The sequence below is a fragment of the Salmo salar genome, chromosome ssa18 (genome assembly GCF_905237065.1).
Source record: "Salmo salar chromosome ssa18, Ssal_v3.1, whole genome shotgun sequence".
Lineage (NCBI taxonomy): Eukaryota > Metazoa > Chordata > Actinopteri > Salmoniformes > Salmonidae > Salmo > Salmo salar.
Window position 1 is genome coordinate 41,889,460 of NC_059459.1, and position 23,396 is coordinate 41,912,855.

Below are 23,396 nucleotides of genomic sequence, written 5' to 3' on the forward strand. Positions count from 1 at the left end.
TTACAGAGAGACTCCTCAGTGAAACTATAGGACGGAGATTACAGAGAGACTCCTCAGTGAAACTATAGGATGGAGATTACAGAGAGACTCCTCAGTGAAACTATAGGATGGAGATTACAGAGAGACTCCTCAGTGAAACTATAGGATGGAGATTACAGAGAGACTCCTCAGTGAAACTATAGGATGGAGATCACAGAGAGACTCCTCAGTGAAACTATAGGACGGAGATTACAGAGAGACTCCTCAGTGAAACTATAGGACGGAGATTACAGAGAGACTCCTCAGTGAAACTATAGGATGGAGATTACAGAGAGACTCCTCAGTGAAACTATAGGATGGAGATTACAGAGAGACTCCTCAGTGAAACTATAGGATGGAGATTACAGAGAGACTCCTCAGTGAAACTATAGGATGGAGATTACAGAGAGACTCCTCAGTGAAACTATAGGATGGAGATTACAGAGAGACTCCTCAGTGAAACTATAGGATGGAGATTACAGAGAGACTCTCAGTGAAACTATAGGATGGAGATTACAGAGAGACTCCTCAGTGAAACTATAGGATGGAGATTACAGAGAGACTCCTCAGTGAAACTATAGGACGGAGATTACAGAGAGACTCCTCAGTGAAACTATAGGATGGAGATTACAGAGAGACTCCTCAGTGAAACTATAGGACGGAGATTACAGAGAGCCCTCAGTGAAACTATAGGATGGAGATTACAGAGAGACTCCTCAGTGAAACTATAGGACGGAGATTACAGAGAGACTCCTCAGTGAAACTATGGATGGAGATTACAGAGAGACTCCTCAGTGAAACTATAGGATGGAGATTACAGAGAGACTCCTCAGTGAAACTATAGGATGGAGATTACAGAGAGACTCCTCAGTGAAACTATAGGATGGAGATTACAGAGAGACTCCTCAGTGAAACTATAGGATGGAGATTACAGAGAGACTCCTCAGTGAAACTATAGGATGGAGATTACAGAGACTCCTCAGTGAAACTATAGGATGGAGATTACAGAGAGACTCCTCAGTGAAACTATAGGATGGAGATTACAGAGAGACTCTCAGTGAAACTATAGGATGGAGATTACAGAGAGACTCCTCAGTGAAACCATAGGATGGAGATTACAGAGAGACTCCCAGTGAAACTATAGGATGGAGATTACAGAGACTCCTCAGTGAAACTATAGGATGGAGATTACAGAGAGACTCCTCAGTGAAACTATAGGACGGAGATTACAGAGAGACTCCTCAGTGAAACTATAGGATGGAGATTACAGAGAGACTCCTCAGTGAAACTATAGGATGGAGATTACAGAGAGACTCCTCAGTGAAACTATAGGACGGAGATTACAGAGAGACTCTCAGTGAAACTATAGGATGGAGATTACAGAGAGACTCCTCAGTGAAACTATAGGATGGAGATTACAGAGAGACTCCTCAGTGAAACTATAGGATGGAGATTACAGAGAGACTCCTCAGTGAAACTATAGGATGGAGATTACAGAGAGACTCCTCAGTGAAACTATAGGATGGAGATTACAGAGAGACTCCTCAGTGAAACTATAGGATGGAGATTACAGAGAGACTCCTCAGTGAAACTATAGGATGGAGATTACAGAGAGACTCCTCAGTGAAACTATAGGATGGAGATTACAGAGAGACTCCTCAGTGAAACTATAGGACGGAGATTACAGAGAGACTCCTCAGTGAAACTATAGGATGGAGATTACAGAGAGACTCCTCAGTGAAACTATAGGATGGAGATTACAGAGAGACTCCTCAGTGAAACTATAGGATGGAGATTACAGAGAGACTCCTCAGTGAAACTATAGGATGGAGATTACAGAGAGACTCCTCAGTGAAACTATAGGATGGAGATTACAGAGAGACTCCTCAGTGAAACTATAGGACGGAGATTACAGAGAGACCTCAGTGAAACTATAGGATGGAGATTACAGAGAGACCCTCAGTGAAACTATAGGATGGAGATTACAGAGAGACTCCTCAGTGAAACTATAGGACGGAGATTACAGAGAGACTCCTCAGTGAAACTATAGGATGGAGATTACAGAGAGACTCCTCAGTGAAACTATAGGATGGAGATTACAGAGAGACTCCTCAGTGAAACTATAGGATGGAGATTACAGAGAGACTCCTCAGTGAAACTATAGGATGGAGATTACAGAGAGACTCCTCAGTGAAACTATAGGACGGAGATTACAGAGAGACTCCTCAGTGAAACTATAGGATGGAGATTACAGAGAGACTCCTCAGTGAAACTATAGGATGGAGATTACAGAGAGACCCCAGTGAAACTATAGGATGGAGATTACAGAGAGACTCCTCAGTGAAACTATAGGATGGAGATTACAGAGAGACTCCTCAGTGAAACTATAGGATGGAGATTACAGAGAGACTCCTCAGTGAAACTATAGGATGGAGATTACAGAGAGACTCCTCAGTGAAACTATAGGATGGAGATTACAGAGAGACTCCTCAGTGAAACTATAGGATGGAGATTACAGAGAGACTCCCAGTGAAACTATAGGACGGAGATTACAGAGAGACTCCTCAGTGAAACTATAGGATGGAGATTACAGAGAGACTCCTCAGTGAAACTATAGGATGGAGATTACAGAGAGACTCCTCAGTGAAACTATAGGATGGAGATTACAGAGAGACTCCTCAGTGAAACTATAGGATGGAGATTACAGAGAGACTCCTCAGTGAAACTATAGGATGGAGATTACAGAGAGACTCCTCAGTGAAACTATAGGATGGAGATTACAGAGAGACTCCTCAGTGAAACTATAGGATGGAGATTACAGAGAGACTCCTCAGTGAAACTATAGGATGGAGATTACAGAGAGACTCCTCAGTGAAACTATAGGATGGAGATTACAGAGAGACTCCTCAGTGAAACTATAGGATGGAGATTACAGAGAGACTCCCAGTGAAACTATAGGATGGAGATTACAGAGAGACTCCTCAGTGAAACTATAGGATGGAGATTACAGAGAGACTCCTCAGTGAAACTATAGGATGGAGATTACAGAGAGACTCCTCAGTGAAACTATAGGATGGAGATTACAGAGAGACTCCTCAGTGAAACTATAGGATGGAGATTACAGAGAGACTCCTCAGTGAAACTATAGGATGGAGATTACAGAGAGACTCCTCAGTGAAACTATAGGATGGAGATTACAGAGAGACTCCTCAGTGAAACTATAGGATGGAGATTACAGAGAGACTCCTCAGTGAAACTATAGGATGGAGATTACAGAGAGACTCCTCAGTGAAACTATAGGATGGAGATTACAGAGAGACTCCTCAGTGAAACTATAGGATGGAGATTACAGAGAGACTCCTCAGTGAAACTATAGGACGGAGATTACAGAGAGACTCCTCAGTGAAACTATAGGATGGAGATTACAGAGAGACTCCTCAGTGAAACTATAGGATGGAGATTACAGAGAGACTCCTCAGTGAAACTATAGGATGGAGATTACAGAGAGACTCCTCAGTGAAACTATAGGATGGAGATTACAGAGAGACCCTCAGTGAAACTATAGGATGGAGATTACAGAGAGACTCCTCAGTGAAACTATAGGATGGAGATTACAGAGAGACTCCTCAGTGAAACTATAGGATGGAGATTACAGAGAGACTCCTCAGTGAAACTATAGGACGGAGATTACAGAGAGACTCCTCAGTGAAACTATAGGATGGAGATTACAGAGAGACTCCTCAGTGAAACTATAGGATGGAGATTACAGAGAGACTCCTCAGTGAAACTATAGGATGGAGATTACAGAGAGACTCCTCAGTGAAACTATAGGATGGAGATTACAGAGAGACTCCTCAGTGAAACTATAGGATGGAGATTACAGAGAGACTCCTCAGTGAAACTATAGGATGGAGATTACAGAGAGACTCCTCAGTGAAACTATAGGATGGAGATTACAGAGAGACTCCTCAGTGAAACTATAGGATGGAGATTACAGAGAGACTCCTCAGTGAAACTATAGGACGGAGATTACAGAGAGACTCCTCAGTGAAACTATAGGATGGAGATTACAGAGAGACTCCTCAGTGAAACTATAGGATGGAGATTACAGAGAGACTCCTCAGTGAAACTATAGGATGGAGATTACAGAGAGACTCCTCAGTGAAACTATAGGACGGAGATTACAGAGAGACTCCTCAGTGAAACTATAGGATGGAGATTACAGAGAGACTCCTCAGTGAAACTATAGGATGGAGATTACAGAGAGACTCCTCAGTGAAACTATAGGATGGAGATTACAGAGAGACTCCTCAGTGAAACTATAGGATGGAGATTACAGAGAGACTCTCAGTGAAACTATAGGATGGAGATTACAGAGAGACTCCTCAGTGAAACTATAGGATGGAGATTACAGAGAGACTCCTCAGTGAAACTATAGGATGGAGATTACAGAGAGACTCCTCAGTGAAACTATAGGATGGAGATTACAGAGAGCTCCTCAGTGAAACTATAGGATGGAGATTACAGAGAGACTCCTCAGTGAAACTATAGGATGGAGATTACAGAGAGACTCCTCAGTGAAACTATAGGATGGAGATTACAGAGAGACTCCTCAGTGAAACTATAGGATGGAGATTACAGAGAGACTCCTCAGTGAAACTATAGGATGGAGATTACAGAGAGACTCCTCAGTGAAACTATAGGATGGAGATTACAGAGAGACTCCTCAGTGAAACTATAGGATGGAGATTACAGAGAGACTCCTCAGTGAAACTATAGGATGGAGATTACAGAGAGACTCCTCAGTGAAACTATAGGACGGAGATTACAGAGAGACTCCTCAGTGAAACTATAGGATGGAGATTACAGAGAGACTCCTCAGTGAAACTATAGGATGGAGATTACAGAGAGACTCCTCAGTGAAACTATAGGATGGAGATTACAGAGAGACTCCTCAGTGAAACTATAGGATGGAGATTACAGAGAGACCTCAGTGAAACTATAGGATGGAGATTACAGAGAGACTCCTCAGTGAAACTATAGGACGGAGATTACAGAGAGACTCCTCAGTGAAACTATAGGATGGAGATTACAGAGAGACTCCTCAGTGAAACTATAGGATGGAGATTACAGAGAGACTCCTCAGTGAAACTATAGGATGGAGATTACAGAGAGACTCCTCAGTGAAACTATAGGATGGAGATTACAGAGAGACTCCTCAGTGAAACTATAGGATGGAGATTACAGAGAGACTCCTCAGTGAAACTATAGGACGGAGATTACAGAGAGACTCCTCAGTGAAACTATAGGATGGAGATTACAGAGAGACTCCTCAGTGAAACTATAGGATGGAGATTACAGAGAGACTCCTCAGTGAAACTATAGGATGGAGATTACAGAGAGACTCCTCAGTGAAACTATAGGATGGAGATTACAGAGAGACTCCTCAGTGAAACTATAGGATGGAGATTACAGAGAGACCCTCAGTGAAACTATAGGATGGAGATTACAGAGAGACTCCTCAGTGAAACTATAGGATGGAGATTACAGAGAGACTCCTCAGTGAAACTATAGGATGGAGATTACAGAGAGACTCCTCAGTGAAACTATAGGATGGAGATTACAGAGAGACTCCTCAGTGAAACTATAGGATGGAGATTACAGAGAGACTCCTCAGTGAAACTATAGGATGGAGATTACAGAGAGACCCTCAGTGAAACTATAGGATGGAGATTACAGAGAGACTCCTCAGTGAAACTATAGGATGGAGATTACAGAGAGACCCCAGTGAAACTATAGGATGGAGATTACAGAGAGACTCCTCAGTGAAACTATAGGATGGAGATTACAGAGAGCTCCTCAGTGAAACTATAGGATGGAGATTACAGAGAGACTCCTCAGTGAAACTATAGGATGGAGATTACAGAGAGACTCCTCAGTGAAACTATAGGATGGAGATTACAGAGAGACCCTCAGTGAAACTATAGGATGGAGATTACAGAGAGACTCCTCAGTGAAACTATAGGACGGAGATTACAGAGACTCCTCAGTGAAACTATAGGATGGAGATTACAGAGAGACTCCTCAGTGAAACTATAGGATGGAGATTACAGAGAGACTCCAGTGAAACTATAGGATGGAGATTACAGAGAGACTCCTCAGTGAAACTATAGGACGGAGATTACAGAGAGACAGTGAAACTATAGGACGGAGATTACAGAGAGACTCCTCAGTGAAACTATAGGATGGAGATTACAGAGAGACTCCTCAGTGAAACTATAGGATGGAGATTACAGAGAGACTCCTCAGTGAAACTATAGGATGGAGATTACAGAGAGACTCCTCAGTGAAACTATAGGATGGAGATTACAGAGAGACTCCTCAGTGAAACTATAGGATGGAGATTACAGAGAGACTCCTCAGTGAAACTATAGGATGGAGATTACAGAGAGACTCCTCAGTGAAACTATAGGATGGAGATTACAGAGAGACTCCTCAGTGAAACTATAGGATGGAGATTACAGAGAGACTCCTCAGTGAAACTATAGGATGGAGATTACAGAGAGACTCCTCAGTGAAACTATAGGATGGAGATTACAGAGAGACAGTGAAACTATAGGATGGAGATTACAGAGAGACTCCTCAGTGAAACTATAGGATGGAGATTACAGAGAGACTCCTCAGTGAAACTATAGGATGGAGATTACAGAGAGACTCCTCAGTGAAACTATAGGATGGAGATTACAGAGAGACTCCTCAGTGAAACTATAGGATGGAGATTACAGAGAGACTCCTCAGTGAAACTATAGGATGGAGATTACAGAGAGACTCCTCAGTGAAACTATAGGATGGAGATTACAGAGAGACTCCTCAGTGAAACTATAGGATGGAGATTACAGAGGGACTCCTCAGTGAAACTATAGGATGGAGATTACAGAGAGACAGTGAAACTATAGGACGGAGATTACAGAGAGACTCCTCAGTGAAACTATAGGATGGAGATTACAGAGAGACTCCTCAGTGAAACTATAGGATGGAGATTACAGAGAGACTCCTCAGTGAAACTATAGGATGGAGATTACAGAGAGACTCCTCAGTGAAACTATAGGATGGAGATTACAGAGAGACTCCTCAGTGAAACTATAGGATGGAGATTACAGAGAGACTCCTCAGTGAAACTATAGGATGGAGATTACAGAGAGACTCCTCAGTGAAACTATAGGATGGAGATTACAGAGAGACTCCTCAGTGAAACTATAGGACGGAGATTACAGAGAGACTCCTCAGTGAAACTATAGGATGGAGATTACAGAGAGACTCCTCAGTGAAACTATAGGATGGAGATTACAGAGAGACTCCTCAGTGAAACTATAGGATGGAGATTACAGAGAGACTCCTCAGTGAAACTATAGGATGGAGATTACAGAGAGACTCCTCAGTGAAACTATAGGATGGAGATTACAGAGAGACTCCTCAGTGAAACTATAGGATGGAGATTACAGAGAGACTCCTCAGTGAAACTATAGGATGGAGATTACAGAGAGACTCCTCAGTGAAACTATAGGATGGAGATTACAGAGAGACCCTCAGTGAAACTATAGGATGGAGATTACAGAGAGACTCCTCAGTGAAACTATAGGATGGAGATTACAGAGAGACTCCTCAGTGAAACTATAGGACGGAGATTACAGAGAGACTCCTCAGTGAAACTATAGGACGGAGATTACAGAGAGACTCCTCAGTGAAACTATAGGACGGAGATTACAGAGAGACTCCTCAGTGAAACTATAGGATGGAGATTACAGAGAGACTCCTCAGTGAAACTATAGGATGGAGATTACAGAGAGACTCCTCAGTGAAACTATAGGATGGAGATTACAGAGAGACTCCTCAGTGAAACTATAGGACGGAGATTACAGAGAGACTCCTCAGTGAAACTATAGGATGGAGATTACAGAGAGACTCCTCAGTGAAACTATAGGATGGAGATTACAGAGAGACTCCTCAGTGAAACTATAGGACGGAGATTACAGAGAGACTCCTCAGTGAAACTATAGGATGGAGATTACAGAGAGACTCCTCAGTGAAACTATAGGATGGAGATTACAGAGAGACTCCTCAGTGAAACTATAGGATGGAGATTACAGAGAGACTCCTCAGTGAAACTATAGGATGGAGATTACAGAGAGACTCCTCAGTGAAACTATAGGACGGAGATTACAGAGAGACTCCTCAGTGAAACTATAGGATGGAGATTACAGAGAGACTCCTCAGTGAAACTATAGGATGGAGATTACAGAGAGACTCCTCAGTGAAACTATAGGATGGAGATTACAGAGAGACCAGTGAAACTATAGGATGGAGATTACAGAGAGACTCCTCAGTGAAACTATAGGATGGAGATTACAGAGAGACTCCTCAGTGAAACTATAGGATGGAGATTACAGAGAGACTCCTCAGTGAAACTATAGGATGGAGATTACAGAGAGACTCCTCAGTGAAACTATAGGATGGAGATTACAGAGAGACTCAGTGAAACTATAGGACGGAGATTACAGAGAGACTCCCAGTGAAACTATAGGATGGAGATTACAGAGAGACTCCTCAGTGAAACTATAGGATGGAGATTACAGAGAGACTCCTCAGTGAAACTATAGGATGGAGATTACAGAGAGACTCCTCAGTGAAACTATAGGATGGAGATTACAGAGAGACTCCTCAGTGAAACTATAGGATGGAGATTACAGAGAGACTCCTCAGTGAAACTATAGGATGGAGATTACAGAGAGACTCCTCAGTGAAACTATAGGATGGAGATTACAGAGAGACTCCTCAGTGAAACTATAGGATGGAGATTACAGAGAGACTCCTCAGTGAAACTATAGGATGGAGATTACAGAGAGACTCCTCAGTGAAACTATAGGATGGAGATTACAGAGAGACTCCTCAGTGAAACTATAGGATGGAGATTACAGAGAGACTCCTCAGTGAAACTATAGGACGGAGATTACAGAGAGACTCCTCAGTGAAACTATAGGATGGAGATTACAGAGAGACTCCTCAGTGAAACTATAGGATGGAGATTACAGAGAGACTCCTCAGTGAAACTATAGGATGGAGATTACAGAGAGACTCCTCAGTGAAACTATAGGATGGAGATTACAGAGAGACTCCTCAGTGAAACTATAGGATGGAGATTACAGAGAGACTCCTCAGTGAAACTATAGGATGGAGATTACAGAGAGACTCCTCAGTGAAACTATAGGATGGAGATTACAGAGAGACTCCTCAGTGAAACTATAGGATGGAGATTACAGAGAGACTCCTCAGTGAAACTATAGGATGGAGATTACAGAGAGACTCCTCAGTGAAACTATAGGACGGAGATTACAGAGAGACTCCTCAGTGAAACTATAGGATGGAGATTACAGAGAGACTCCTCAGTGAAACTATAGGATGGAGATTACAGAGAGACTCCTCAGTGAAACTATAGGATGGAGATTACAGAGAGACCTCAGTGAAACTATAGGATGGAGATTACAGAGAGACTCCTCAGTGAAACTATAGGATGGAGATTACAGAGAGACTCCTCAGTGAAACTATAGGATGGAGATTACAGAGAGACTCCTCAGTGAAACTATAGGATGGAGATTACAGAGAGACTCCTCAGTGAAACTATAGGATGGAGATTACAGAGAGACTCCTCAGTGAAACTATAGGACGGAGATTACAGAGAGACTCCTCAGTGAAACTATAGGATGGAGATTACAGAGAGACTCCTCAGTGAAACTATAGGATGGAGATTACAGAGAGACTCCTCAGTGAAACTATAGGACGGAGATTACAGAGAGACCCTCAGTGAAACTATAGGATGGAGATTACAGAGAGACTCCTCAGTGAAACTATAGGATGGAGATTACAGAGAGACTCCTCAGTGAAACTATAGGATGGAGATTACAGAGAGACTCCTCAGTGAAACTATAGGATGGAGATTACAGAGAGACTCCTCAGTGAAACTATAGGATGGAGATTACAGAGAGACCCTCAGTGAAACTATAGGATGGAGATTACAGAGAGACTCCTCAGTGAAACTATAGGATGGAGATTACAGAGAGACAGTGAAACTATAGGATGGAGATTACAGAGAGACTCCTCAGTGAAACTATAGGATGGAGATTACAGAGAGACTCCTCAGTGAAACTATAGGATGGAGATTACAGAGAGACTCCTCAGTGAAACTATAGGATGGAGATTACAGAGAGACTCCTCAGTGAAACTATAGGACGGAGATTACAGAGAGACTCCTCAGTGAAACTATAGGATGGAGATTACAGAGAGACTCCTCAGTGAAACTATAGGATGGAGATTACAGAGAGACTCCTCAGTGAAACTATAGGATGGAGATTACAGAGAGACTCCTCAGTGAAACTATAGGATGGAGATTACAGAGAGACTCCTCAGTGAAACTATAGGATGGAGATTACAGAGAGACTCCTCAGTGAAACTATAGGATGGAGATTACAGAGAGACCTCAGTGAAACTATAGGATGGAGATTACAGAGAGACCCAGTGAAACTATAGGATGGAGATTACAGAGAGACTCCTCAGTGAAACTATAGGATGGAGATTACAGAGAGACTCCTCAGTGAAACTATAGGATGGAGATTACAGAGAGACTCCTCAGTGAAACTATAGGATGGAGATTACAGAGAGACTCCTCAGTGAAACTATAGGATGGAGATTACAGAGAGACTCCTCAGTGAAACTATAGGATGGAGATTACAGAGAGACTCCTCAGTGAAACTATAGGATGGAGATTACAGAGAGACTCCTCAGTGAAACTATAGGATGGAGATTACAGAGAGACTCCTCAGTGAAACTATAGGATGGAGATTACAGAGAGACTCCTCAGTGAAACTATAGGATGGAGATTACAGAGAGACTCCTCAGTGAAACTATAGGATGGAGATTACAGAGAGACTCCTCAGTGAAACTATAGGATGGAGATTACAGAGAGACTCCTCAGTGAAACTATAGGATGGAGATTACAGAGAGACTCCTCAGTGAAACTATAGGATGGAGATTACAGAGAGACTCCTCAGTGAAACTATAGGATGGAGATTACAGAGAGACTCCTCAGTGAAACTATAGGATGGAGATTACAGAGACTCCACAGTGAAACTATAGGATGGAGATTACAGAGAGACTCCTCAGTGAAACTATAGGACGGAGATTACAGAGAGACTCCTCAGTGAAACTATAGGATGGAGATTACAGAGAGACTCCTCAGTGAAACTATAGGATGGAGATTACAGAGAGACTCCTCAGTGAAACTATAGGATGGAGATTACAGAGAGACTCCTCAGTGAAACTATAGGATGGAGATTACAGAGAGACTCCTCAGTGAAACTATAGGATGGAGATTACAGAGAGACTCCTCAGTGAAACTATAGGATGGAGATTACAGAGAGACTCCTCAGTGAAACTATAGGATGGAGATTACAGAGAGACTCCTCAGTGAAACTATAGGATGGAGATTACAGAGAGACTCCTCAGTGAAACTATAGGATGGAGATTACAGAGAGACTCCTCAGTGAAACTATAGGATGGAGATTACAGAGAGACTCCTCAGTGAAACTATAGGATGGAGATTACAGAGAGACTCCTCAGTGAAACTATAGGATGGAGATTACAGAGAGACCCTCAGTGAAACTATAGGATGGAGATTACAGAGAGACTCCTCAGTGAAACTATAGGATGGAGATTACAGAGAGACTCCTCAGTGAAACTATAGGATGGAGATTACAGAGAGACTCCTCAGTGAAACTATAGGATGGAGATTACAGAGAGACTCCTCAGTGAAACTATAGGATGGAGATTACAGAGAGACTCCTCAGTGAAACTATAGGATGGAGATTACAGAGAGACTCCTCAGTGAAACTATAGGACGGAGATTACAGAGAGACTCCTCAGTGAAACTATAGGATGGAGATTACAGAGAGACTCCTCAGTGAAACTATAGGACGGAGATTACAGAGAGACTCCTCAGTGAAACTATAGGACGGAGATTACAGAGAGACTCCTCAGTGAAACTATAGGATGGAGATTACAGAGAGACTCCTCAGTGAAACTATAGGATGGAGATTACAGAGAGACTCCTCAGTGAAACTATAGGATGGAGATTACAGAGAGACTCCTCAGTGAAACTATAGGACGGAGATTACAGAGAGACTCCTCAGTGAAACTATAGGACGGAGATTACAGAGAGACCCTCAGTGAAACTATAGGATGGAGATTACAGAGAGACTCCTCAGTGAAACTATAGGACGGAGATTACAGAGAGACTCCTCAGTGAAACTATAGGATGGAGATTACAGAGAGACTCTCAGTGAAACTATAGGATGGAGATTACAGAGAGACTCCTCAGTGAAACTATAGGATGGAGATTACAGAGAGACTCCTCAGTGAAACTATAGGATGGAGATTACAGAGAGACTCCTCAGTGAAACTATAGGATGGAGATTACAGAGAGACTCCTCAGTGAAACTATAGGATGGAGATTACAGAGAGACTCCTCAGTGAAACTATAGGATGGAGATTACAGAGAGACTCCTCAGTGAAACTATAGGACGGAGATTACAGAGAGACTCCTCAGTGAAACTATAGGATGGAGATTACAGAGAGACTCCTCAGTGAAACTATAGGATGGAGATTACAGAGAGACTCTCAGTGAAACTATAGGATGGAGATTACAGAGAGACCCTAGTGAAACTATAGGATGGAGATTACAGAGAGACTCCTCAGTGAAACTATAGGATGGAGATTACAGAGAGACTCCTCAGTGAAACTATAGGATGGAGATTACAGAGAGACTCCTCAGTGAAACTATAGGATGGAGATTACAGAGAGACTCCTCAGTGAAACTATAGGATGGAGATTACAGAGAGACTCCTCAGTGAAACTATAGGATGGAGATTACAGAGAGACTCCTCAGTGAAACTATAGGATGGAGATTACAGAGAGACTCCTCAGTGAAACTATAGGACGGAGATTACAGAGAGACTCCTCAGTGAAACTATAGGACGGAGATTACAGAGAGACTCCTCAGTGAAACTATAGGACGGAGATTACAGAGAGACTCCTCAGTGAAACTATAGGACGGAGATTACAGAGAGACTCCTCAGTGAAACTATAGGATGGAGATTACAGAGAGACTCCTCAGTGAAACTATAGGATGGAGATTACAGAGAGACTCCTCAGTGAAACTATAGGATGGAGATTACAGAGAGACTCCTCAGTGAAACTATAGGATGGAGATTACAGAGAGACTCCTCAGTGAAACTATAGGATGGAGATTACAGAGAGACTCCTCAGTGAAACTATAGGATGGAGATTACAGAGAGACTCCTCAGTGAAACTATAGGATGGAGATTACAGAGAGACTCCTCAGTGAAACTATAGGATGGAGATTACAGAGAGACTCCTCAGTGAAACTATAGGATGGAGATTACAGAGAGACTCCTCAGTGAAACTATAGGATGGAGATTACAGAGAGACTCCTCAGTGAAACTATAGGATGGAGATTACAGAGAGACTCCTCAGTGAAACTATAGGATGGAGATTACAGAGAGACTCCTCAGTGAAACTATAGGATGGAGATTACAGAGAGACTCCTCAGTGAAACTATAGGACGGAGATTACAGAGAGACAGTGAAACTATAGGATGGAGATTACAGAGAGACTCCTCAGTGAAACTATAGGATGGAGATTACAGAGAGACTCCTCAGTGAAACTATAGGATGGAGATCACAGAGAGACTCCTCAGTGAAACTATAGGATGGAGATTACAGAGAGACTCCTCAGTGAAACTATAGGACGGAGATTACAGAGAGACTCCTCAGTGAAACTATAGGATGGAGATTACAGAGAGACTCCTCAGTGAAACTATAGGATGGAGATTACAGAGAGACTCCTCAGTGAAACTATAGGACGGAGATTACAGAGAGACTCTCAGTGAAACTATAGGATGGAGATTACAGAGAGACTCCTCAGTGAAACTATAGGATGGAGATTACAGAGAGACTCCTCAGTGAAACTATAGGATGGCGATTACAGAGAGACTCCTCAGTGAAACTATAGGATGGAGATTACAGAGAGACTCCTCAGTGAAACTATAGGATGGAGATTACAGAGAGACTCCTCAGTGAAACTATAGGACGGAGATTACAGAGAGACTCCTCAGTGAAACTATAGGACGGAGATTACAGAGAGACTCCTCAGTGAAACTATAGGATGGAGATTACAGAGAGACTCCTCAGTGAAACTATAGGATGGAGATTACAGAGAAACAGTGAAACTATAGGATGGAGATTACAGAGAGACTCCTCAGTGGAACTATACGATGGAGATTACAGAAAGACTCCTCAGTGAAACTATAGGATGGAGATTACAGAGAGACAGTGAAACTATAGGATGGAGATTACAGAGAGACAGTGAAACTATAGGATGGAGATTACAGAGAGACTCCTCAGTGAAACTATAGGATGGAGATTACAGAGAGACTCCTCAGTGAAACTATAGGACGGAGATTACAGAGAGACTCCTCAGTGAAACTATAGGACGGAGATTACAGAGAGACTCCTCAGTGAAAATATAGGATGGAGATTACAGAGAGACTCCTCAGTGAAACTATAGGATGGAGATTACAGAGAGACTCCTCAGTGAAACTATAGGATGGAGATTACAGAGAGACCAGTGAAACTATAGGATGGAGATTACAGAGAGACTCCTCAGTGAAACTATAGGACGGAGATTACAGAGAGACTCCAGTGAAACTATAGGATGGAGATTACAGAGAGACTCCTCAGTGAAACTATAGGACGGAGATTACAGAGAGACTCCTCAGTGAAACTATAGGATGGAGATTACAGAGAGACTCCTCAGTGAAACTATAGGATGGAGATTACAGAGAGACTCCTCAGTGAAACTATAGGATGGAGATTACAGAGAGACAGTGAAACTATAGGATGGAGATTACAGAGAGACTCCTCAGTGAAACTATAGGACGGAGATTACAGAGAGACTCCCAGTGAAACTATAGGATGGAGATTACAGAGAGACTCCTCAGTGAAACTATAGGATGGAGATTACAGAGAGACTCCTCAGTGAAACTATAGGATGGAGATTACAGAGAGACTCTCAGTGAAACTATAGGATGGAGATTACAGAGAGACTCCTCAGTGAAACTATAGGACGGAGATTACAGAGAGACTCCTCAGTGAAACTATAGGATGGAGATTACAGAGAGACTCCTCAGTGAAACTATAGGATGGAGATTACAGAGAGACTCCTCAGTGAAACTATAGGATGGAGATTACAGAGAGACTCCTCAGTGAAACTATAGGATGGAGATTACAGAGAGACTCCTCAGTGAAACTATAGGATGGAGATTACAGAGAGACTCCTCAGTGAAACTATAGGACGGAGATTACAGAGAGACTCCTCAGTGAAACTATAGGACGGAGATTACAGAGAGACTCCCAGTGAAACTATAGGATGGAGATTACAGAGAGACTCCTCAGTGAAACTATAGGATGGAGATTACAGAGAGACTCCTCAGTGAAACTATAGGATGGAGATTACAGAGAGACAGTGAAACTATAGGATGGAGATTACAGAGAGACAGTGAAACTATAGGACGGAGATTACAGAGAGACTCCTCAGTGAAAATATAGGATGGAGATTACAGAGAGACTCCTCAGTGAAACTATAGGATGGAGATTACAGAGAGACTCCTCAGTGAAACTATAGGATGGAGATTACAGAGAGACCTAAGTGAAACTATAGGATGGAGATTACAGAGAGACTCCTCAGTGAAACTATAGGATGGAGATTACAGAGAGACCAGTGAAACTATAGGATGGAGATTACAGAGAGACTCCTCAGTGAAACTATAGGATGGAGATTACAGAGAGACAGTGAAACTATAGGATGGAGATTACAGAGAGACTCCTCAGTGAAACTATAGGATGGAGATTACAGAGAGACTCCTCATTGAAAGTATAGGATGGAGATCACAGAGAGACTCCTCAGTGAAACTATAGGATGGAGATTACAGAGAGACTCCTCAGTGAAACTATAGGATGCAGATTACAGAGAGACAGTGAAACTATAGGATGGAGATTACAGAGAGACTCCTCAGTGAAACTATAGGATGGAGATTACAGAGAGACAGTGAAACTATAGGATGGAGATTACAGAGAGACTCCTCAGTGAAACTATAGGATGGAGATTACAGAGAGACAGTGAAACTATAGGATGGAGATTACAGAGAGACAGTGAAACTATAGGATGGAGATTACAGAGAGACTCCTCAGTGAAACTATAGGATGGAGATTACAGAGAGACTCCTCAGTGAAACTATAGGATGGAGATTACAGAGAGACTCCTCAGTGAAACTATAGGATGGAGATTACAGAGAGACCTCAGTGAAACTATAGGATGGAGATTACAGAGAGACAGTGAAACTATAGGATGGAGATTACAGAGAGACTCCTCAGTGAAACTATAGTATGGAGATTACAGAGAGACTCCTCATTGAAACTATAGGATGGAGATTACAGAGAGACTCCTCAGTGAAACTATAGGATGGAGATTACAGAGAGACTCCTCATTGAAACTATAGGATGGAGATTACAGAGAGACTCATCAGTGAAACTATAGGATGGAGATTACAGAGAGACTCCTCATTGAAACTATAGGACGGAGATTACAGAGAGACAGTGAAACTATAGGATGGAGATTACAGAGAGACTCCTCAGTGAAACTATAGGATGGAGATTACAGAGAGACTCCTCAGTGAAACTATAGGATGGAGATTACAGAGAGACTCCTCAGTGAAACTATAGGATGGAGATTACAGAGAGACAGTGAAACTATAGGATGGAGATTACAGAGAGACAGTGAAACTATAGGATGGAGATTACAGAGAGACTCCTCAGTGAAACTATAGGATGGAGATTACAGAGAGACTCCTCAGTGAAACTATAGGATGGAGATTACAGAGAGACTCCTCAGTGAAACTATAGGATGGAGATTACAGAGAGACTCCTCAGTGAAACTATAGGATGGAGATTACAGAGAGACTCCTCAGTGAAACTATAGGATGGAGATTACAGAGAGACAGTGAAACTATAGGATGGAGATTACAGAGAGACTCCTCAGTGAAACTATAGGACGGAGATTACAGAGAGACTCCTCAGTGAAACTATAGGACGGAGATTACAGAGAGACAGTGAAACTATAGGACGGAGATTACAGAGAGACTCCTCAGTGAAACTATAGGATGGAGATTACAGAGAGACAGTGAAACTATAGGACGGAGATTACAGAGAGACTCCTCAGTGAAACTATAGGATGGAGATTACAGAGAGACAGTGAAACTATAGGACGGAGATTACAGAGAGACTCCTCAGTGAAACTATAGGATGGAGATTACAGAGAGACTCCTCAGTGAAACTATAGGATGGAGATTACAGAGAGACAGTGAAACTATAGGATGGAGATTACAGAGAGACTCCTCAGTGAAACTATAGGATGGAGATTACAGAGAGACAGTGAAACTATAGGATGGAGATTACAGAGAGACTCCTCAGTGAAACTATAGGACGGAGATTACAGAGAGACTCCTCAGTGAAACTATAGGACGGAGATTACAGAGAGACAGTGAAACTATAGGACGGAGATTACAGAGAGACTCCTCAGTGAAACTATAGGATGGAGATTACAGAGAGACAGTGAAACTATAGGACGGAGATTACAGAGAGACTCCTCAGTGAAACTATAGGATGGAGATTACAGAGAGACAGTGAAACTATAGGACGGAGATTACAGAGAGACTCCTCAGTGAAACTATAGGATGGAGATTACAGAGACTCCTCAGTGAAACTATAGGATGGAGATTACAGAGAGACAGTGAAACTATAGGATGGAGATTACAGAGAGACTCCTCAGTGAAACTATAGGATGGAGATTACAGAGAGACTCCTCAGTGAAACTATAGGATGGATATTACAGAGAGACTCCTCAGTGAAACTATAGGATGGAGATTACAGAGAGACAGTGAAACTATAGGATGGAGATTACAGAGAGACAGTGAAACTATAGGATGGAGATTACAGAGAGACTCCTCAGTGAAACTATAGGACGGAGATTACAGAGAGACTCCTCATTGAAAGTATAGGATGGAGATCACAGAGAGACTCCTCAGTGAAACTATAGGATGGAGATTACAGAGAGACTCCTCAGTGAAACTATAGGATGGAGATTACAGAGAGACTCCTCAGTGAAACTATAGGATGGAGATTACAGAGAGACAGTGAAACTATAGGATGGAGATTACAGAGAGACTCCTCAGTGAAACTATAGGATGGAGATTACAGAGAGACTCCTCATTGAAACTATAGGATGGAGATTACAGAGAGACTCCTCAGTGAAACTATAGGATGGAGATTACAGAGAGACTCCTCATTGAAACTATAGGATGGAGATTACAGAGAGACTCCTCAGTGAAACTATAGGATGGAGATTACAGAGAGACTCCTCAGTGAAACTATAGGATGGAGATTACAGAGAGACTCCTCATTGAAACTATAGGATGGAGATTACAGAGAGACTCCTCATTGAAACTATAGGATGGAGATTACAGAGAGACTCCTCAGTGAAACTATAGGACGGAGATTACAGAGAGACTCCTCGGTGGGGTAAATGGTTAAAGATCGTAGTGTGTGACGGGGTAATGTACTATCGTCCTCTGGGGAGTGTGTGACGGGGTAATGTACTACTGTCCTCTGGGGAGTGTGTGACGGGGGTAATGTACTACTGTCCTCTGGGGAGTGTGTGACGGGGGTAATGTACTACTGTCCTCTGGGGAGTGTGTGACGGGGGTAATGTACTACTTTCCTCTGGGGAGTGTGTGACGGGGGTAATGTACTACTGTCCTCTGGGGAGTGTGTGACGGGGGTAATGTACTACTGTCCTCTGGGGAGTGTGTGACGGGGGTAATGTACTACTGTCCTCTGGGGAGTGTGTGACGGGGTAATGTACTACTGTCCTCTGGGGAGCGTGTGACGGGGGTAATGTACTACTGTCCTCTGGGGAGTGTGTGACGGGGGTAATGTACTACTGTCCTCTGGGGAGTGTGTGACGGGGTAATGTACTACTGTCCTCTGGGGAGTGTGTGACGGGGGTAATGTACTACTGTCCTCTGGGGAGTGTGTGACGGGGTAATGTAACTCACTTCTGGAAGATCTTGGATCGTTTGTCGCTGGAGAAGTTCTCAAGCTGCAAGGACTCCTGGGTAAGATACGCCACGGCAAGGTGGAAGTAGTTGTTCCACAGCTGAGAGAAGAGAGAGAGGAGAGAAGAGAGGAGAGAGGGAGGAGAGAAGGGAGAAGAGAGGAGAGAGTGAGGAGAGGAGAGAGGAGAGAGGGAAGAGGGAGGATGAAAAGGGAGGGGATGAAAGACGGGTGGAGGGAGGGAAGAGAAGGGAGGAGAGAGGGAAGACATGAGAAGAGAAGGGAGGAGAGAGAGAGATGTCCATATTGCCAGGTTCTCACAGCCATAACAACCTTATCCTGAAGATATCTACAAACAATCCGACCATTCTATATCTAAAGCAGATACCCAGAGGCACCAAGACACAGACTACAACATGACTTAGATTCAGAGATGAATATTCATTCTATTAAGAGATGGCGTAGCCAGACAAATGATCCATGTGCCCTTTAGTTGTTGATGAAGATATTTAAAATAACAGAATTCAGCAGATCGTTTCAGTGTTATTAGGAGACACGTGAACTTTATCATAATGAAGACATGCCCCGAAGCCTTTAAAAAGCTGCCAGGACCCTCGTCTGCAGTTAAATACTTACCAGCGTTAAAATTATTCCATATGTGACAGATTTGAAACGTAGGGAAAAGGAGCATCGGCGCCATGAAGAGACGAGATAAAATATTCTGAAATGGCTTTTTAAATCACAGCTCATTATACAGTCATTTAAGCGTACCACTGTCAAACGATTTTATGCTAATCTCGTTTTAGTGCTGTAGAGTTCAACCCCTTTGTTAAGAGCATTCAAATGACCCCGCAAGTCCCAAATGGCACCCTATTCTCTATTCAGTGCACTACTTCTGACCAGAGCCCTAGTCAAAAGTAGTGCACTACATAGGGGATAAGTTGTCATTTGGGACGTATTCCCTAATACTACATAGCCTTCAGAAAGTATTCATACCCCTGGACTTATTCCACATGTTGTTGTGTTACACTCTGAATTCAACATGGATTAAATTAATGTCTTTTCTCACCCATCTACACACCATACCCCACCATACCCCACAATACCCCACCATACCCCACAATACCCCACCATACCCCACAATAACACACAATGCCCCACAATACCCCACAATAACACACAATACCCCACCATACCCCCATCATACCCCACAATACCCCACAATAACACACAATACCCCACCATAACACACAATAACCCACAACACCCCACCATACCCCACAATAACACACAATACCCCACCATACCCCACAATACCCCACCATAACACACAATACCCTACAATAACACACAATACCCCCACAATACCCCCACAATAACACACAACACCCCACAATAACACACCACACCCCACAATAACATACAATACCCCACAATGACAAGTGAAAACACCTTTTTAAATTCAGCAACAAAAAAAGAAACGTCCCTTTTTCAGAACCCTGTCTTTTAAAGATAATTCATAAAAATCCAAATAACTTCACAGATCTTCATTGTAAAGGGTTTAAACACTGTGTCCGATGCTTGTTCAATGAACCATAAACAATTAATAAACATGCCCCTGTGGAAGGGTCGTTAGGACACTAACAGCTTACAGACAGTAGGCAATTAAGGTCACAGTAATGAAAACGTAAGACACTAAAGAGGCCTTTCTACTGACTCTGAAAGACACCAAAAGAAAGATGCCCAGGGTCCCTGCTCATCTGCGTGAATGTGCCTTAGGCATACTGCAAGGAGGCATGAGGACTGCAGATGTGGCCAGGGCAATAAATTGCAATGTCCGTACTGTGAGACGCCTAAGACAGTGCTACAGGGAGATAGGACGGACAGCTGATCATCCTCGCAGTAGCAGACCACTTGTAACAACACCTGCACAGGATCGGTACATCCGAACATCACACCTGCGGCACAGGTACAGGATGGCAACAACAACTGCTCGAGTTACACCTAGAACGCACAATCCCTCCATCAGTGCTCAGACTGTCCGCAATAGGCTGAGAGAGGCTGGACTGAAGGCTTGTAGGCCTGTTGTAAGTCAGGTCCTCACCAGACATCACCGGCAACAACGTCGACAGAAAGTGCTCTTCACTGACGAGTCGAGGTTTTGTCTTACCAGGGGTGATGGTCGGATTCGCATTTATCGTAGAAGGAATGAGTGTTACACCGAGGCCTGTACTCTGGAGCGGGATCGATTTGGAGATGGAAGGTCCGTCATGGTCTGGGGTGGTGTGTCACAGCATCATCGGACTGAGCTTGTTGTCATTGCAGGCAATCTCAATGCTGTGCGTTACATGGAAGACATCCTTCTCCCTCATGTGGTACCCTTCCTGCAGGCTCATCCTGACATGACTCTCCAGCATGACAATGCCACCAGCCATACTGCTCGTTCTGTGCATGATTTCCTGCAAGACAGGAATATCAGTGTTCTGCCATGGCCAGTGAAGAGCCCGAATCTCAATCCCATTGAGCACGTCTGGGACCTGTTGGATCGGAGGGTGAGGGCCAGGACCATTCCCCACAGAAATGTCCAGGAACTTGCAGGTGCCTTGGTGGAAGAGTGGGGTAACATCTCACAGCAAGAACTGGCAAATCTGGTGCAGTCCATGAGAAGAAGATGCACTGCAGTACTTAATGCAGCTGGTGGCCACACCAGATACAGACTGTGACTTTTGATTTTCACCCCTCCTTTGTTCAGGGACAAATTATTCAATTTCTGTTAGTCACATGTCTGTGGAACTTGTTCAGTTTATGTCTCAGTTGCTGAATCTTGTTATGTTCATACAAATATTTACACATGTTAAGTTTGCTGAAGATAAACGCAGTTGACAGTGAGAGGACGTTTCTTTTTTTTGCTGAGATTAGAAATGTATTGAAAATCAAATATAGAAATATCAAAAGTTTGGACACTGTCACGATTCCCACCGACGGTGGCGCCCCCTCCTGCTCGGGTGGCGCTCGGCGGTCGTCGTCACCGGCCTATTAGCTGCCACCGATTCCCTTTTGCTTTTCCCTTTTTTTATTTTGTGACACCTGTGGTCAATTAGCCATTAGAGGGGCTATTTAGTTTAGCTGGCCCGCTCCTGTTCGTGCGGGATTAATGATTGTTTCTTGTGTGACGGCTTGTGTTCATGTCGACGTTGTTGTACGCCGCATGTATTTTCTCCCCTGTGTGTGGGAACATTTGTTTTTTGTGAGTGTATATTAAAAACACCACTACCCTGTGTTCGCTGCTTCCTGCGCCTCATTCCTCCTCCACAATTACCAAGCCTTAACAGACACCTACTCATTCCAGGATTTGTATATATTTTTTACATTTGTAGAATAATAGTGAAGACATCAAAACTATGAAATAACACATATGAAATAATGTAGTACCCAAAAAAGTGTTAAACAAATCAAAATATATTTTATATTTGAGATTCTTCAAAATAGCCACCCTTTGCCTTGATGACAGCTTTGCACACTCTTGGCATTTTCTCAACCAGCTTCATGAGGTAGTCACCTGAAATGCATTTCAATTAACAAGCTAATTTGTGGAATTTCTTTCCTTCTTAATGTGTTTGAGCCAATCAGTTGTGTTGTGACAAGGTAGGGTTGGTATAGCCCTATTTGGTAAAAGACCAAGTCCTGAACAAGGTAGTTAACCCACTGTTCCTAGGCCGTCATTGAAAATAAGAATTTGTTCTTAAGTGACTTGCCTAGTTAATTAAAGGTAAAAAAATAAAATATTATGGCAAGAACAGCTCAAATAAGCAAAGAGAAATGACAGTCCATCATTACTTTAAACATGAAGGTCAGTCAATCCGGAAAATGTCAATAACTTTGAATGTTTCTTCAAGTGCAGTCGCAAAAACCATCAAGCGCTATGATGAAACTGGCTCTCATGAGGACCGCCACAGGAAAGGAAGACCAGGAGTTACCTGTGCTGCAGAGGATAAGTTCATTAGAGTTACCAGCCTCAGGAATTGCAGCCCAAATATATGCTTCACAGAGTTCAAGTAACAGACATCTCAACATCAACTGTTC

General features: G+C 42.9%; 1 protein-coding gene across 10 annotated transcripts in view; it reads right to left on the reverse strand.

Annotated features, from left to right (window-relative positions):
• Positions 1 to 23,396, reverse strand: part of LOC106613940 (dedicator of cytokinesis protein 1) — a 729,054-nt gene that overhangs the window by 238,679 nt on the left and 466,979 nt on the right. For all 10 annotated transcript variants that reach the window (XM_045701156.1, XM_045701154.1, XM_045701151.1 and 7 more), the window contains one exon: positions 19,316 to 19,416. In XM_045701156.1, coding sequence (XP_045557112.1) covers positions 19,316 to 19,416 — 101 coding nt within the window. The remainder of the gene's footprint in view (positions 1 to 19,315; positions 19,417 to 23,396) is intronic.